Source organism: Cebus imitator, unplaced genomic scaffold, assembly GCF_001604975.1.
Source record: "Cebus imitator isolate Cc_AM_T3 unplaced genomic scaffold, Cebus_imitator-1.0 Scaffold8, whole genome shotgun sequence".
Classification (NCBI taxonomy): Eukaryota; Metazoa; Chordata; class Mammalia; order Primates; family Cebidae; genus Cebus; species Cebus imitator.
Genome location: NW_016107323.1, coordinates 1,181,643 through 1,199,843, shown reverse-complemented (window position 1 = coordinate 1,199,843; position 18,201 = coordinate 1,181,643). Strand labels below are relative to the sequence as shown.

Genomic DNA, 18,201 nt, shown 5'->3' with positions numbered 1-18,201 from the left:
TAAAACTTTACACTAGGTAAAATCAGGTCACTTTTTTTTTTTTTGGTATGGATTTCATTGTTGTTGGATTTCATACTCTGATGGGAAAGAAAATGGACATTCTGCATGTGTCAAGTGCATAATATCCTAATTTATGCTTGTCAGAGCTGGGGTCAGTGTCTTACTTGGCCCGTGTTGCATTAACTGAATGTCATGTTTTCTCTTCTGGAACTTCTTATGTATGCAAGCTCCCTAACCTATTATAAAAATGTTTTTTATAATTTTGTAAACATTGCTTTCTTGAGTATCTAATAGAGAAATGGGTTTCAGTAAGGTAGAAGAAGGGGACTTAGGTAGCTTGTGTCTTAGGTAGCTTCTGTCTGTCCCCTCACTACCTCACTCTAATGGATATGCTTTAAAATCTTCTTGAGTTCAGCAAGGATTGTTTTTTAAATGGTGCCTTCCTAATGTCACATACTTTGATATGACGGTGTTTGAAGCTATTTGTATTTTTTCCCCTCCTACACTGCATTATGTGTGCAGGGTTTTCCTTTCTTCACAAACATGCCTTATTGCCTGTTTTGCCTTAGTGAGTTAAAGGAATACCAGTTAACTTTAATAATTCTAATTGAATATAGTTACGAGGGCCCAATTAAAAGGACTTCTTAGCAGTAGCAATTAGGCATGAAAAGCAGGAAGGATAGCTTCTCCCATTTGTTAAGAATGCAAGATTTTTAAAAAATATTTTCTCTTAAGGAAAATTATTTTATCAACAATCTAAACAAGATGATGTTTGTTGATTTATGTGATAAATGATAAAATACACTTTAAGTCATTCAAATAAGTGATAATTAGGCAGCTCTTTAAAGGACTTAAAAAGAAAAGTGATACTGGGTAAAATCTATACCAAAACCCAGTCTATTTTAAATGTGTTTTTTGGTCTCCCTGAGTTAGGCAACTGATAATTTATGTAAGTTAATAATTTGTATATATTGGCCTTAAACTCCTATTGAGTCATCTAATATGCTCATGAGTAAAAAATGGAACAACTCTAACTTTGTTTTCTAAGGAACTATACTACACTGTCTGAAAAATACTCAGTTTTAATTTATGGTTTCTTTTAGAGCTAGAACCGTTACTTCACCAAGTTTAGCTCTCTCTGGACTAGGGAGCTCCATCACCCCTGATCTCATCTTGGCTCCTTATGTCAAGTTCTTTGCCTCCCCCATCTACCTGCCATGACCTTAAACACATACTTCCCTCTGCCTAGCTAAGTCCCACTCATTCTTCAGGTCTTTATCAGAAAAGGTCCTCAAACATTTGTAAAACCTGTGTAGTAATCACCAAATGTAGAAAATAGCACCACCCAAACAGAGGAGATGTGTAATACAGCCTTTTATACTGGGTGCTGTACGACCCCTTATAAATTTATTTCGAGACTGTGCTGCTTTTTGTACCTGATTTTAAGGATTTGTGAAACCATAAGGCAGAATCCCTTCCAATCTTGGGCCACAGATGGCACTGGCATGGATTCATTTCTCTGGCTTCTGGCCATTGCCTTTAAAGAGACGCTTGCCTAATAGTAAAGTTACAGTTTTCCCTGATTTTACTCCAGAGACTGTTTCCTTTTCCACTGCATATTAAAGGGATACCTGTGCAAGACAATGTATTGTAAGAACTCCTTTGCCAAAATTAATTTGAGCAAGTGTGTGAGGTAAGAATAAAGTCATTAAAATATGTGCGGGTACCGTCTTAAAGGCCATGTAGTAGTTTTAGGGAACCAAATTACGTTAATAGGTAATTCTTTTTTCTTCCACAAAAATATACTGAGATTATAAAATTCCGATCCATGGCATAAAATTTTGCCTCTTTAAGTATGATTTAGGTCTTCCTTGATTGTCCTCTAAAAGCAAACAGTAACAGGTTTGTGTCATACTTTTGCAACTGTTTTCCAGGGCTCAATTTCAGAGTACATGTGAATGAAAGATATTTCTGAACTTTGAACACTAGGCAGTTGTTGAAAACAAGTTACTGGGCAAGGACAAGTCATAACAGAAAATGCCTTTCAGCCAGAAGAGGTATGCCAAGGAGCCTCATTCATGCATATATAATCCCCAATATTAGCTTTACAAGAAACCAAATCCAAATTCTTTTTTCAGATCAATCATTAATAAAAGAATACAATGTTTGGGACATTTAAAGAAATGGCAGACTATGCAACAATTTTGCATGTTCTTCACATGTACCCCAAAACCTAAAATGCAATAAAATAAATAAATGGGAAAAAAAAAAAATGGCAGAGCGGTTCCTTGGTTTGGAGGAAGAGTCTTTTAAAAATGGTTTCTTTCTGTACATTTCCAACCTTGCAAGTAGCAGTCTCTACACCGTAAAAGTGCTATCTTACAGAACTGTACAGAGGGAACCAGGCATCTTTTAATTCTGTATAGACTGCTAGAAAGTACCATGTATTGTACTCACATAAAGGGCAAACTGTTAGTCTAGACTTCATTTACAAGAGTAAGACAGCCTAGATACCCTAACGGCTCCCAGTTAATCCCTCTCAATGCTTTATAAAAGAAATAATGTGAACTATCAGCAAATTATTGAATAATGTATTTTTCTAAGTGTATCATGAAAGCAAGGAATTTGCAGAACTCCAAAAAGAAGTAAAAATAACCTGTGAGGTGAGCGAGCACTAAAGCCTGCTTTTGCCCCAAGAGCTCTCTTGGAGTCTGGAGTTCTTGACCTAGCAGGAGAGGAGGGCCTGGACATGAAGCTGAATGCTTACCTAGTTTGAAGTCTTATTAGGGCCACCAGAGAAACAGGTAGCAAGCAGGCTTACCTGCCTCAATTTTGATGCTGGATGAAGGGGTATAAATTACCCCTATCCTTAAATACCTAACCACAGGCTCTTCCTCAGCTTAAATGTCAGCTGATAATTTAAAAGAAGTAGTCTCACGTTGGTTGCTTCTGGATGTCTGGCAGAGCAAAGAAATTCTCTCAAAGTTCTCCATTTCAGTCAATGCTTCAAATTATTTGCCAAGGAAAAGAAGTTTAAGATACCACAAACTGCATGGCCAACATGGCAAAACCCCATCTCTACTAAAAATACAAAAATTAGCTGAGCATGGTGGCATATGCCTGTAATCCCAGCTTCTCAGGGGGCCGAGGTAGGAGACTTGCTTGAACCTAGGAGGCAGAGGTTGCAGTAAGCTGAGAGACTGTACCACTGCACCCCAGCCTGGGCAACAGAGTGAGACCCTGTCTCAAAAAACAAAAAACAAAAAACCTCAAGGGAAGGTGGCACCATGAGTAAAAAACAAAATATCCAACAGACAACAGAAGCATCCGCAGAGACTCAATATTGGTAATAACATAGGAAAAAAATTAATAATGTTTAAAGAAATAGAAGCATGGAAAAAGGAACAAAAGACTGCATAGAAACAAGAAGATTTGTAACCCAAATAGAACTTGTAAGAAAAAATATATAATAATTTTAAACTAAAACTCAACAACAGAGTGGGGAAAAAGAATAAGAAAATGTAAAAAAAAAAAAAAAAAAAAAAAAAAAAAAAAAAAAGGCAATAATCGGGAGTAGACACAAAAACGTGTGACATAATTTATGACAAAAACCTAGAAATAAATACAATGATATTTGTGATCATAGTAAATATAAATGGACTAGATTATGGAGTTAAAAAGGCAGGTTTTCTTTGGCTTTATCTTTCAGGTGTGTCTCCTGTAAACATGAACTAAAAGGCCAAGGAAAAATCTAAGATATACAAGACAAAGACTAACCAAAATATCGTTAAAGTAAGTACAACAAAGAAGATGAAGGCAACATGCAGTCATAGAGGTAGATCCACTAAACAATTTTAAAAGGCTCAATTTACTAGGGAAAATAGAACAATTTTAAATTAGTATGTATTTAGTAATAAAGCCAATGAAAAAGCAAATACAACTTTAAGAGAAATTGAGAGATCCATTATAATGAAATCTTTAGACTCCAGTAAGCAAATCAGGTACAAGATAAATCAATAAAGTTGTACCCAACACAACTAACAAGTTTGATCTGGGACTTACAGAACATAATACTCAACTATTAGGTAACACACATTCTTTACCAATACACATGGAATATTCATGAAACATGATAGGACATAAACGTCTCAGTTGCAGAAAACCAAAATCTTGCAAATCATATTCTCTGGCAAATGATATTAGAAATACAGATCAAGGCTAGGCACAGTGGTTCACACTGTAATCCCAACACTTTGGGAGGCCAAGGTGGGATGACTGCTTCAGCTCAGAAGTTTGAAACTAGCTCGGGCAATATAGACATCTCTCCAAAAAGAAGAAAAAAAAAATTAGTTGGGTGTGGTGGTGCTGCCTGTAGTCCTGGCTACTCAGGAGGCTGAGGCAAGAGACCATGAGTCCAGGAGTTCAAGGCTGCAGTGAGCTATGACTGTACCACTGTACTCCAGCCTGGGTGACAGAGTGAGATCCTGTGTCTTAAAAAAAAAAAAAAAATGAAATACAGAGAACCTACTATAACCTATTCCTGACATTTGGACATAGACTTTTAAAGAAACTAATGTGTCAAACATTTAAACCTCACTGAAGGATTAATCAAGAAAAATGAGAAAGCACAAACTAACAGGAATGAAACGGGGTCAACTAACAGATGCTGTGGAGACTAAAATGATACAAGAATAATATGGACAGTTTCATACAGGAAAAATCTTAAGCTAAGATGAAATGGATAAATCCCTAGAAAAAATAATAAAACTGACAAGAATAATGTAAAATCTTAATGTTCTTATAAGCTTTAAAGAAATTGAATAAAAATCTTCCATTAATAACCAAATAGTTTTAAAGACTGTTCTGATCTTAAACTCTTCCAGAAAATTGAAAAACTCACCATTTCATGAGGCTGGTTTAATGTTGATACCAAAATCAGACAATGATAGGACATGAAAGTATTATAGACTGATTTTACTTATGAATATAGGATCAAAATGATTTGTTTTTATTTATTTTTGAGACAGAGTCTTGCTCAGTTGCCCAGGCTGGAGTGCAGTGGGGTGATCTGGGCTCACTGCACTCTACACCTCCCAGGTTCAAGTGATTTTGGTGCCTCATCCTCCTGAGTAGCTGAGACTAGAGGCCCATACCATCACACCCGGCTATTTTGTATTTTTAGTAGAGACAGTTTCACCATGTTGATCAGGCTGGTCTCAAACTCCTGACCTCAAGTGATCTACCCACCTCGGCTTCCCAAAGTGCTGGGATTACAGGTGTGAGTCACCACGCCTGGCCTATAGGAGCAAAACTAAACAAAGTATTGGCAAATTGAGTTCAGTAATGTAATGTATTAAAAACACACACACCATGACCAAGTTGGGTTTATAACAGGAATTAAAGGTTGGTTTAATATTAAAAAGTCAGTTACCATAATTTATAAATTAACAGATTAAAGGAGAGACAGAAAAAAGCCTTGGATAAAATTCAACATCCATTCATAATACAATTATTTACAAACTAGATATAGAAAATAACTTCCTTGGCCAGGTGTGGTGGCTCATGCCTGCAATCTTAGCACTTTGGGAGGCCGAAGCAGGATTGCTTGAGCCCAGGAACTAGAGACAGCCTGACCAACATAATGAGACCTTATCTTTACAAAAAATTTAAAAATTAGCTGGGTATGGTGGCATATGCCTGTGCTCCCAGCTACTTGGGATACTGAGGCAGGAGGATCACTTAAGCCCAGTAGGTCAAGGCTGCAGTAAGCTGTGATCAATGCCATGCACTGCAGCCTGGGTAAAAAAAAAAAAAAAAAAAAAAAAAAAAAAAAAAAAAAAAAAAAAAAAAAAAAAAAAAAAAAAAAAAAAAAAAAAAAAAAAAAAAAAAAACACCAAACAGTGAAATTTAAAAAAAAATATTTAAATCAGGGTTAAGACAAAGATGTTCACTCTCAGTTCTCTTCAACATTGTTCTATAGGTCCTAGCTACTACAGAAATATAAGAAATTTTAAAAAAGTTATAAGCATCAGGAAGAAAACTGCCATTATTTGCAAATGTTAATTTAAAAAACTCAAAGGACATCTAGATACATTGTTATAACTAATACAAGTTTGGCATAGTTGTTGGATCTAAAATCAATCCATATCAACAATATTTCTATATAATCAGCAATAATCACAATGGAAAGTATAATTTAAAAAATTTAGTTCACCTGCTTTCATCTGGTAACAGGTAAATTGAATTTAATTAAACTGAATTTTAAAAATCAGCAACAATCAGAATGGAAAGTATAATTTTAAAAATTCAGTATCCAGTAAAATTCAGTTACCAACTAGTACTGACTTTAATTAAACTGAATTTTTTAAATTATACTTTTTTCAATTCTGGTTGTTGCTGATTATATAGAAATATTGTTGATGTGTACTTTGAATGAAATTAAAGTCAATAAAAATAATGAGAAAAATTTTAAGATTAAAAACAAATTAAATAAAGATTAAAATTCAGTTTACCACAGCATTAAAAACTATAAAACCACTATGATGAAATCTAATATAAGATGTAAAGGCCTTTATGGAGAAAATTTTTAAAGTTTATTGAGACATTAAAGAAGACCTAATAAATGGAAAGATACACAAGGGTTTTGGCTGGAAAGACTCATTACTGAAAAGATGTCAGTTTTCTCCAAGATCAACAGATTCTTTACCGTTACAAAAGACTACACAAACTGAGAGAAGATACATGCAATACATTTAACTGACAAAGGATTGGTTTCCAGAATAGATAAATCATACGAATCAATGAAAAAAAGGCAACCTAATAGAAAAATGGGCAAAAGACACAAATAGAAAAATGGGCAAAAGACACGAGTATTTCACAGAAGAGGAATCGTGAAGGACCCATATATGAAGAAACACTCAATTTCATTAGTAATCAGGGAAATGCAAATTAAACCCACAGTAAAAAAACACATAATAGCCATCCAGTTGGCAAATACAAAGATAGTCAAGACCAAGTGTTTGCCAAGATGTGAAGCCATGGGAACTCTCAACCACTGCCAGTGGGAGCGTAAGTTGCTACAAATGCTTTAGAAAACAATTGCCAAGTAAAACCCACTCCTTAGAGCAGCAGTTCTCAAAGTGTTGGTCTCAGAACCTCTTCATATCCTTAAAAACTATTGAGGGCCTCAAAGAGCTGTTGTTCACATGGGTTATATCTATCAATATTTACCATATTAGAAATTAAAATCCAGACATTTTTAAAACAGAAATATACAAGTATATTTGATTAGCTGCTACAGTGATGATGTCATCATACATCTGGAAAATAAACTAAAAAAATGAGAATGAAATGAACAAAAAATGCCTTAGTATTATTATGAAAATAGTTTTGTCCTCACAGACCCCTCCCCCCCAAAAAAAGGTCTCAGGGACCCCCAGGGGTCCCTGAACCACACTTTGACAACAACTGTCCTAGGACAACTGCTGAAAAAGTGCACCAGGAGACAGTACAAGAAAGTCATTCATTCCTCAATATTTATTGAGCATCTACCTGGTGTCAGGCATTTCTAGACACTGGGAATATGGTAGAGTACAGAAGAGGCAAAACTCCTGCCCACACACAGCCTACATTGTAATTGGGCAGATGTTCATAGCAGCATTGTTTGTAATAGCAAAATGCAGAAAACAATCCAAATCTCCATAAATAGAAGAATGGATAAATTGTGAAACAGTCATACAATCAAATACCATACAGCTGTGAAAACATGAAATACAGTTACATGCATAAACATGGATGGGAATTTCAAAAACAATGTCAGAAAAAAGAGGTCATAGAAGAATACATACAGCATGATTCCATTTACATAAAAGTTCAAAAACAAGAAATCTAAACAACATATTATCAGGAATACATACATATATGGGAGAGTCACAAATCAAAACATGGGAAATTATTAACAAAAAATCCAGAAGAATGTTTACCTTATATAATCTATGGAGGGAGAACAAATGGGGGATTCTAGGCAGCTGAGAATGTTCTAGTTCTTAAGCTGAAGGTTGAGTACATGTGTGATCATGTTTTTTAAAACCATACATACACAACATACTTTTGTGTGTACTATTTCACAACAGACATTTTAAAAGAAAAAAGATATAAGGTTATGAAATATGTAATTTCATCAACAAAGAGAGAACATTGGATATTTCAGCCACTACTGTGCTATGCAAATCAGCTAATCATAATAATGGGGGGAGAAATATAATATGAAAAGGAAATGAGTATGGACTATTCTTCACAGAAGTTAACTAGATTCCCACAGGGTCAAGATCCAATGAGAGTGCAATATTATAGCACTGTTCTTCCAAGTCGGCTTGGAGTCACTGGCATGACTCTGGTTAATTGGTTACTTTGTTCTCTGGGTATAATTATTTGTATAAAGCAGATAATGAAATGATAGGTGATACAAATTCCAAATAAATTGACAAAGACACCACCTCTTTACTGAATTCTGTTGACTTTCAAAAGCACAAATTTCCTTTCACACATTCTCCTAATAATGCATTTATATATTTAGTATTCAAAAAATACAGAAAGTGCATGGCAGCAACTGACCATTGCACGTTTTTCTCCACATTGCTCAATAACAGGTGCCTCGCTGGTCACACAAATGTTGTAAGAATTTTGCAATCATGTTTTTACCAAGGTTATCAATGTCAATGCCATTTTGTAGACTTAAGAAACAGTTAAGATGCAATTTCTCCTGATTTCAGAAAACTAGCCAGAAATTTTGATATACAATTTTAAAATCTTCAAAAATTAAATGGATCTTGAAATAATCAATGCATCCCCTGTATCTAAACAGGGCAGGTTAAAGTTACTATCTTGGGTTAGGAAGTTGCAAGGGAAATAGAAAGTATATTCTCCAGGTCCAATCTCTCAAAATGGGTCTAACACAGGGGTGCCAGCTCAGAAAGTTCCAGGTATTGCTGTAGCTATTTTTAAAATCCTAGGCAGTTACAAGACCTAGAATCTTACCCACATGTAAGCTGGACTGGACAATGCCACCAGGGGGTGCTAAACCACAACTGGCAGGATGATTTTGAATTAAGCCGTTTTATTTTCATATCTCTGCCCACTCATGCTATGTTTTGTTATAGCAGACGATAAACATCATGGCTGTAGCTTTTTGCCCCTACCCCAATATGAAAAGAGAAGAGGAGGTAACTCCTTTTAGATTCTCAGAGAACTTCTACTCTATCTTCTCAGTAGGAAGAATGGATAATCTTTTTGGTTGGAGCTGGACATTTGTTGGACTATAATTTACTAGTGGACAGGGTTATTCTATGTTCAAAAACAAACACCAGCTGCTACGTTTCATCTTTAACCTGTATGTGCTCATACCGAAAGGTATGCCTTCCTCAATTCTCATGCTCAGGAATGATGGATCTTTTAGCTTCTTATATCTGAGTGGTAAGAAGATCATGAAGGGGAAGTGGGTAGAATGGTGTGGAGATGGGGGCACGTTTCCTTTCCTGTGACATCTTCCATATCTGATATGCCATCAATTCATACTTTCTTCTCTTTTATATGTAAACACCTTGACATCTCTAGGCACTCTTCAAATATCTTTTGAAAAAGCAAAATCAGTAAACAAAGAATACTTCTGTAACCTTCACAACCTCATCCCTGTGACTTCCCAGCATTCTCTCTAAGACCAAAGGCTTTGTAACCCTGCATTCTCAAGACTTTTTGAATGTGTGGTGTTGGCAGTAGTGGTAGCCAGATTGTGAATTTGATGATTAAGTAGCAGGCCGTTGCTCAATCCAATGTATCCAAAATACCAAATATATAAAACAAAAGAACCTCAAGCTCAGTTGCAGATGCCCTTTGCTGAGATTAACAGGTCCACGAGTGGACATTTTCTTGATAATTAGCTCTGCAGAAAACAGGAGAGAAGCAAATTGATACTAATGAGATGTAGAAATCTATTTTGAACAGGAGGCTGATGTTCTCAAATTTTATATCCTTTTTTTTCTTTTTTTTGAGATGGAGTTACGCTCTTTGCCCAAGCTGGAGTGCAATGGCGTGAACTTGGCTCACTGCAACCTCCGCCTCGCAGATTCAAGCAATTCTCCTGCCTCAGCCTCCTGAGTAGCTGGGATTGCAGGCGCCCACGACCACGACCAGCTAATTTTTGTATTTTTAGTAGAGATGGGGTTTTGCCATGTTGGCCAGGCTGGTCTTGAACTCCTGACCTCAGGTGATCCACCCGCCTCAGCCTCCCAAAGTGCTGGGATTCTGGATGTGAGCCCTTCATTTGGTTTATAGAATTTATTGATTTTCCCCCAGAGTTTGTAGTTTGTGTTTTTCTAGGAATAATCTAAGTTTTTTTCTAAAGTTACAGAAATATTTAAGTCTAGGGACTAACAACTATCACTACAAAACTTAGAAGGGAGGTTTGCCAATGTCATCTCATTTTCCTGAGTGTAAGAATCTTTTGTCCTACAAACTTAGAGGTGGTAACAGTGACCTGACCTGATATGTAACAGAATCCAATGCAGTTCCAATCCTGGTATCCACGTCCTTCAGCAATTCCCTGAACCTCTATAGGTAGGTAATTTCTAGTGTCAGACAGAGATTAATTTTTGACAGTTTTAGCTCATTTTGATCATCCAATGATAAATCCAGCAATGCCTATAACCTCAATCAAAGGCTAATAACCTCAAAATCCAGCAATGCCCATAACCTCGTTAAAGGCTACAAACTTTCTTTTCATTCCTTTTTTTTTTAAACAAAGCCTGATCTGGTAGAAGAGCCTTTTCAAATCAAACACCTTCTATACTAAACCTCTTATCCCAGAACTTCTCTCAACCTAATAGCAGGACAGGGTAAGACAAAGCTAAAGAGTTTATATTTCCTCCAGATACTTAGCAAATCTGCAAAAATCTCTTTCCTTTTCAAAGTCTCCTTCCCATTTTGACCCCTATTTAGAAGTGAGGAGTGGGAATATGAAGAAGTGTGAAGGTAACAATTTTCTTTACCCACTTGTTAAAATATTTAAGTACCAGTTAACTAGCCAGCTAACATGGAAGGGGTATAAAGATCCAATCTCTGCCTCAAAGACCTACTATCTAGCAGAGGGAGAGGGAAATGCTACCAAATAGGGGCACTAAGATTTTAGACTGCTATGACAGAAGATGTAACAAAGGACAGTAGGAGAACAAAAATAAGTGGTTAAATCTACCTGGTGGTGGAGTATGTCAGGAAAGACTTCTTCAGGTTGGCAATTTGGCTTCAATCTAGGAAAATAATGAATGGGGCCAGGTGGAGTAAAGAAGGGGACCACAGACAAGAGGAGGTGTGTAAAGACAGACAGAGAGCATGGTATCATAGACACTACAAAAATGAGGAAGTGCCAAGAGAGTGGACAAAAGTTTCAAATGGCAAGATTAAATATGATGAAAGAGTTCCCTGGATTTGGGAAATGGGAGATTATCCCTGAACTTTGCTAGAGAGCCATTTCAATGGAGTAGCAGGTCAGAAGTCTGGCTGCTGTGAATTTAAAAGGATGAAAAGAATAAAGAAAAATATTTTAGAGTAAACAAAAGACAACAAAAAAGGTGATGACAAGTTTACAGTACTTCTTGGAGCCATTTGCCTTTTTGCTTTCAAGCATATTAGTTCAGGTATGACAAGGGTTACATAGGATTTACATTTCTATAAGAAAATGACTCCCAACTGCCATCTTAAACACTTAACAACAAGTTTTTAAATACGATCCACTCTTAATTTAAAGGCTGCCTATATTATTTCAAACAATACAGGCAGCCTTTTAAATATATGTTTAATAATTATTAAACGTGTTCATTATTAAACATGTTTATTAAACATGTTACTATATGTTTAAATACTAAATGTTATTTTAAATATAAAATCAACATTTCTACAGATTTACTCTGCCATCACTAACTTTTCTTTCATATCCTTCAAAATAAATAACACCTGTAATTGTTTATAGTAGAAAAGGTGCTTTATTTTACATATCATTGGTACACAATACATAAAACTGCCTAAAATCAGTCTTGGAAAATACAACAGTCAGTCAGTTACACCTTAAAGGGTCAAAGACCAAGTCTATTTTGGAATCTACTTCATTTATGATCAAATGACTACAATTTTAAATACTAATAATCTCTTCAAATCCAATGTTACAAATGATTTTTATGTTACAAGGGCTGTAATTTTTTTAAAATAAAAATATCTTTAACTATAGTAGACCTTATTTCTAATCAGAATGAATCTTTGCTAGTCTACAAGTCTTTGACATAATAGATCAACAGTTTCACCTTCCTATAGATAACTGTATTTATGTAATTGAGTAATGAGGCAGGGGTCCTTCATACATGCAATCAGATTATTTCAATTAAAAAATGCAGATAAAATTGAGTTTATATATACCCTATGTCTAATTAAGTTGACGAAGAAGTTTATTAAACTAAAATGAAGCCAATATGATATTTTAGAAAACATAATTCTGAGAGCATGCAGCATCAAAAATATTTTTACTACTTATGAGAGCCAGAGTTGCAGAACACGGAAGAGGGCTGGCACAAAGGCTTGTTACATCTGAATTGCTTATCCAACTTGGAAGAATAAAGAAAGTAATTTAACTCAGTGCAAATCCTATGAAAAATATCTGCATGATTTAGCCTACTGCTACACAAAGGGATCTTCACTTAGAAAATGTGCAAATCATAAGAAGCTAAATGTACTTCTCTTACTGTTTACTCCAATTCAGTCTATTCATTGACACACACAGCTCTAAGATCTCTTAACTATCAATTTTGTCAAAGCCACAGATATTTCTTAATGGCATTTTTCAGTCACCAATCCCTTATCACAGAGATGAGTATGACTGGTGCTTAAGGTACGAATGCCAATAAAAAAGAATCAGGGCTAATTCTCAAGGCAAAAACATTTATAATTTTAACAAATCCCTCGGTATAGAAAGACTTCTCTTCCCTCTAAAAGTAAGTCATTGTTAGAACCACAGGCTCAGAATCACCTCCTGGTTCAGAACAGTGGAGGCTTTTAAGCAAAGTAAACTGCATCAAATACTAAATAGGCATAAATGTGCATACTCAAACAAATATTCTATCCTTTGCTTAAAATCAACTTATTCCTTGTCATTAGAAGAAGTACTTCAAGATGCATGTTGTTAATTAATGCAGAGAAGAAGGGGTTAAAAGCCAAACTTTTCCTATTAAAGCAATAGATCTTTAAAATAATTGGGCTTGAAACATACACTTTTAGTATAACTTTCCATTCTTATTCTTTTTATAATTAAGTATACACATATACACGACAAACCCTAATATTTAATATGTGCAAAATTGCTTATCATGTATTTTAACTTTGGTTAAGTATTTGTTTAGCCAATATCAGAAACATTACAGAAGCTAGACAAATGATTACAAACATAATAATGAGGTAAGTTAAAATTCTACTAGTGCAAAAAGCAAGCATATGCCAAAAGCAAAGCATATGAATTAAAAAAATGCAGAATGAAGCTCTCACCAAGGGTGTTGCTGGGATAACAAACCAGAGAAGCTCCTTGTAAACATCGTAAATTACACATTTAAAGAGTAAAGATTCATACAGCCACAAAAAGGTATTCTAACAACACCATAGTAGTGCATTTATTTTATCTTTAGAGTTTGGAAACCACTCATCATGTGTCTAACAATTTGCATATTTTCTTCAAGAGAAACTTAATTAATGAGACACATTAATTACAAATACTGTAGTATAAAAATCCCAGTTCTTTACAAAAATTATATATTAAAATATTCTATACACTTTAAATTAGTAACTGGAACACACATATATATCAATTCTGCACAATTAAATCCATCTTTGCTAGGGGGGTATTATACATGAAATTTGAGGACATAGCTACTCAGTCAACCTAAACTGGCATAAGGTTATATGGCATTAAAAAAAGATAGAACTGTTCCCCTGCAGTTACTGAAGCTCTTAGTTTGAAATATCTTTTCTGCAATTATTGCTCTGTATATTAATTCCAGATTTAAATAGGCAGTGGAACCATGAAATTCCTAAAGGTTTAAAACAAGTTACCTATAGCAGAGTGTTTATAATGCCTATCTGTAACTTTAAGGTTGTAATGGAACCTGAGTTAGCTGTCTAATGCTTATATTTTCATAGTAAAAAAGTTTATACAATTTCAAGGTAAAAACAATGCAAAAATAAAACATTTAGAGCATTTACAAAAATGTTACAAATGTTTAAAACACTATTTTAAAACTTGTGTCCTGTTAAGGTGCCTGTTTCCTTCTGCAATAGGAGGGTATATACTTTAATTTTGAATTTTCAATTATGAAGATTTTAATTTTAGCAAAAGTAAAATCAGAGCCATTAAGACAGATGAAAATGTTCAGGGATATACTTCTTCTACTAAAAACACAAAACTTTAGTGCTGAAAGTGACCTTAAAGGTAAACTGTTTTAACTCCCTCATCTGTTATGAGAAAAATGACGGCCAGATAAGTGCTTTGGCCAAAAATATATTCAAATACATTGGCGTGGTAGGAATCAAGAAAACTCATTGTTCTTTTTGTATTTTACCATAATTCTTGGAAAATAATAAAAATTCAAACGCAGTTTCTAAACTTGCCTCCTTCTTTTTTAATTTCTTAAGCTCTGTGTTAACTGTAAACAAAGAAAGGAATCAAACGACTACTGGAATTATTATAGTATCACACATATTATCCAAAAGAAGATAGTTGTTAGAGGAACACTGCTCATATAGAAGATAGAGGGAGTACTCAAAGATGGGACATTTACATTATAGAGAACATTTACTATATAAGATAGCATAGCATACAACAGCCAGTTACTAGAATCATCTCAATAACTCTAGGATGACTGGGTTACATAGCCTTTATAAAAGATATTGGGGTAATAAAGCTTTCTAGATTTCATCTTAATTTCACTGTTTTTCTTTATAAAAGAGCTATATCTGTAAGGAAAAACTCATATACTAATTTTCAGAAAGTCTTTGCTTCTTTTCTTTTATTTGGATCTAGAATTCAGCAAATACATTTTACGAACAATTTACAAACTAAAGTTCATAACTGCTGGAAATACAGTCAGAGAATACTCTTTTAAATGACAAATCTTCGTAACCAGTTACTAATAAATAATCATCATCACAATAGATAGTTTCAGTAAAAAAAAAAAAATTCAATTTAAAGGTGCTTTCTTATTGTTACCTTGAAGCCACCGAACTTGTGTAGCTGGTCCATATCCCTTTTCATTCTTTGCTGATATCCTGAACACAATGGCAGGCCTGGATGTATAATCAATATGTGCATTTGCAAGTTGCCCAGCAGTTACTATACATGATGTCTTAAGACCACAATAAATCCTCATGAACACAAGTTGATTTGGATTATCTTGTATCTGTGATGTGCGGATAGCCAAGTAGGCCGAATATTCCAAAATATTTCCAGAAGGTGAAGTTGGAGGTTCCCAGGAAAGGTGGATACCTTCAACATTCTTGACGAGTAGGGGAAAAAACAGGTTAAAGATTCTTAAGTTTCCTCTGTTATCATTTATTATTTTGAGTCTATCTTTAGACTACAAAATGCTCATTTTTTTCTAAAGTAATTGCATTAGATATTAGATCTTTTATTGTTGGTTTTTAAAAATCTATCTCATTTGGATCTACAATGTTTAATTCATGCTTGCTTTTCAAAAAAGCATTTTACAGATAAGGAAACTGAGTCTAAGAGAGATTAAACACAACTAGGCTTAAATGTCTGCCTGTAATATCCCAAAACAGGGATTTTTCTTTCCTAAATACAGATCTTTTCTTCTCTAGGGAGTAGGATAAAACATAATCCAGTTTTGAATGTTCTATTAAAATTCTCCAGCCAAATGTTTTTGTTCCATAATAACAAGAACAAATTTAGAAGCATACCAGATTTCTCTGCCTTTCTGTGATTTGGATGCTGTAATTTTGCTTGAAATCACATGGACACATAGAGGGGGACAATATACTGGGGCCTGTCGGAGAGTGGAGGGTAGGAGGAGGGAGAAGATCAGGAAAAATAACTAATGGGTACTAGGCTAAATACCTGGGTGATGAAATAATGTGCGCAACAAACCTCCATGACACTCATTTACCTTTGTAACAAACCTGCACATGTACACCTGAACTTAAAAGTTAAAAAAATGATGGATTAGCAAAAGTTACTTTTTAAACTTTTAATCCATCCTTTTAGATATCCCTCATTTCATTAGATGCGAACAAGAATTTCTAAACTGACAGTTTACTTCACATATTAAGTTTCAAATAATTTAAAATCACCAACAAGTCTTGACCCGATGTCTTACCTTTGAAATTCTGACTGCAGAAGGAGCTCCAGGAAAACCAGGAATACAAGTTTTAAATTCACTGATTTTGCTGAAAGGACCTATCCCACAACCATTGATTGCAGCAACCCTGAATCTGTATCCTGTGCCTGGAACAAGATCTTGTTTCTTAAGCAAGCTGTAATCAGGTACATCTGCATTTCCTACCTAAAATGTAGTATATACAAAAGTCAAAGAAAAGATACAACTAATATTGTTAACATTTTAAAATTATTCAATTTTTATTCAACAAAAAAACTTTCAAAGAATAAATTGCAAAATAAATAAATAAATAAATTGCATTTTAAGGTCTGGTTCACATTTATCTCCTTCTCTCTCACATAGAATGAACCCTCCAATAGAGAAGCAACTAAGTCCATAAATCTGTGATCCTTATCCAGAGGGAGCACTCTTTCCACTTGAGAATCACTGATTATACAGAGAAATGTAAGAGCATTCTGCACGTGAACAATGTGAAAGTAGAAAAAAGCTGACAACCAGTATAAACAAAGTAACAATTATCCCATCATCATGTAAATTTATCTTGAAGCAGCAAGCAATCTCAGAAGATATGCTGTCAAATAATAGTCTGGCCAGGAACAATATCCTTTAGAAACAGGCAGGCAAGATTGACAGAAAAGGAGTGACTAGCAAGTAGTACAGAGTGTTTTAAAAAATCATTAGATTATATACTCTAGGTAGGAAGATAATAGCATTCACAACTTTCAATTTTTACATATTCTCCCTAACTCTCCCAGTTAGAGTGCCAATGCGTTACCCTACTTTAAGGGAGCTATGTCATCTCTATTTTACAGATAAGGAAACTAAGTCAAGGAGAGATTAAACAAGTTGACTTTCCAAGATCACACTACTGAATACTGGGACTAGTAACTGATTCAAAACTAAGTTTACCTGCTCTAAATTTTAGGCGATTTTTTTTCTTTTAGGAAAAATCAGATAGCTACTAGGCCCTTAGACACAGACATGTCTTTATATATGAAATCCAACTACAGTGAGAAATTTCAGTGGCCATAATACTAATTATTAACTAGAATTTCTATTTTTGTCAAGAATTAGAAAAATTCTATATGAAAAAGAGGGATGGATACAAGGAGTAATAGTAGCAAAACATATATATATGTTATAATCCCCATTTGTGCATATCTTCAGGAGATTCAAAATGAACATCTATTTCCTTGGCAATTCTCTCTTAGAAATTCTCCATTTCATAATTTTGTTTTTGAGGGGATGGCATCTCACTCTGTCATCCAGGCTGGAGTGCAATGGCCTGAACATGGCTCACTATAGCCTTGACCTCCTGGCTCAAGTGAGCCTCCCACCTCAGCCTCCCAAGTAGTTGGGATCAGAGGCACATACCATGCCTCTGATTATTTTTTGTAAGACAGGATCTAGCCATGTTGCCCAGGCTGGTCTCGAACTCCTGGGCTCAAGCTCCTCCCACCTTGGCCTTCCAAAGTACTGGGATTACCAGCATGAGTCACTGCACCTGGCCTTCACACACACAAAAAATTTCAATGTGCTTTGGACCTGTTATCTATTTAATAATTCTTAGAAGGTTAAATGTCTAATTTACATATATGTATATATATAAAATATCTTTTTACGGGGTTTCCGAATTAAGGGAATATTAGATTGTATTTAATAGCATATCAGGGCTTTTAGATTTTTTAAAATTGTAAAATCATGAATAAATTTTTTTTTCAATAGGAAAAAAACAGTTCCATTCTCTAGACATACTGGTTAA

The 18,201-nt window shown here is 34.8% G+C and overlaps 1 protein-coding gene across 1 annotated transcript in view; it reads right to left on the bottom strand.

The window, feature by feature from the left end:
• Nucleotides 1-12,012: 12,012 nt before the first annotated feature.
• HCFC2 (host cell factor C2) overlaps nucleotides 12,013-18,201 on the bottom strand; it is a 39,548-nt gene continuing 33,359 nt past the window's right edge. The window contains exons 14-15 of the mRNA XM_017540386.2: nucleotides 16,419-16,604; nucleotides 12,013-15,578 (exon numbers count right to left, since the gene is read on the bottom strand). Coding sequence (XP_017395875.1) covers nucleotides 15,264-15,578; nucleotides 16,419-16,604 — 501 coding nt within the window. The 3' untranslated portion in view covers nucleotides 12,013-15,263. The remainder of the gene's footprint in view (nucleotides 15,579-16,418; nucleotides 16,605-18,201) is intronic.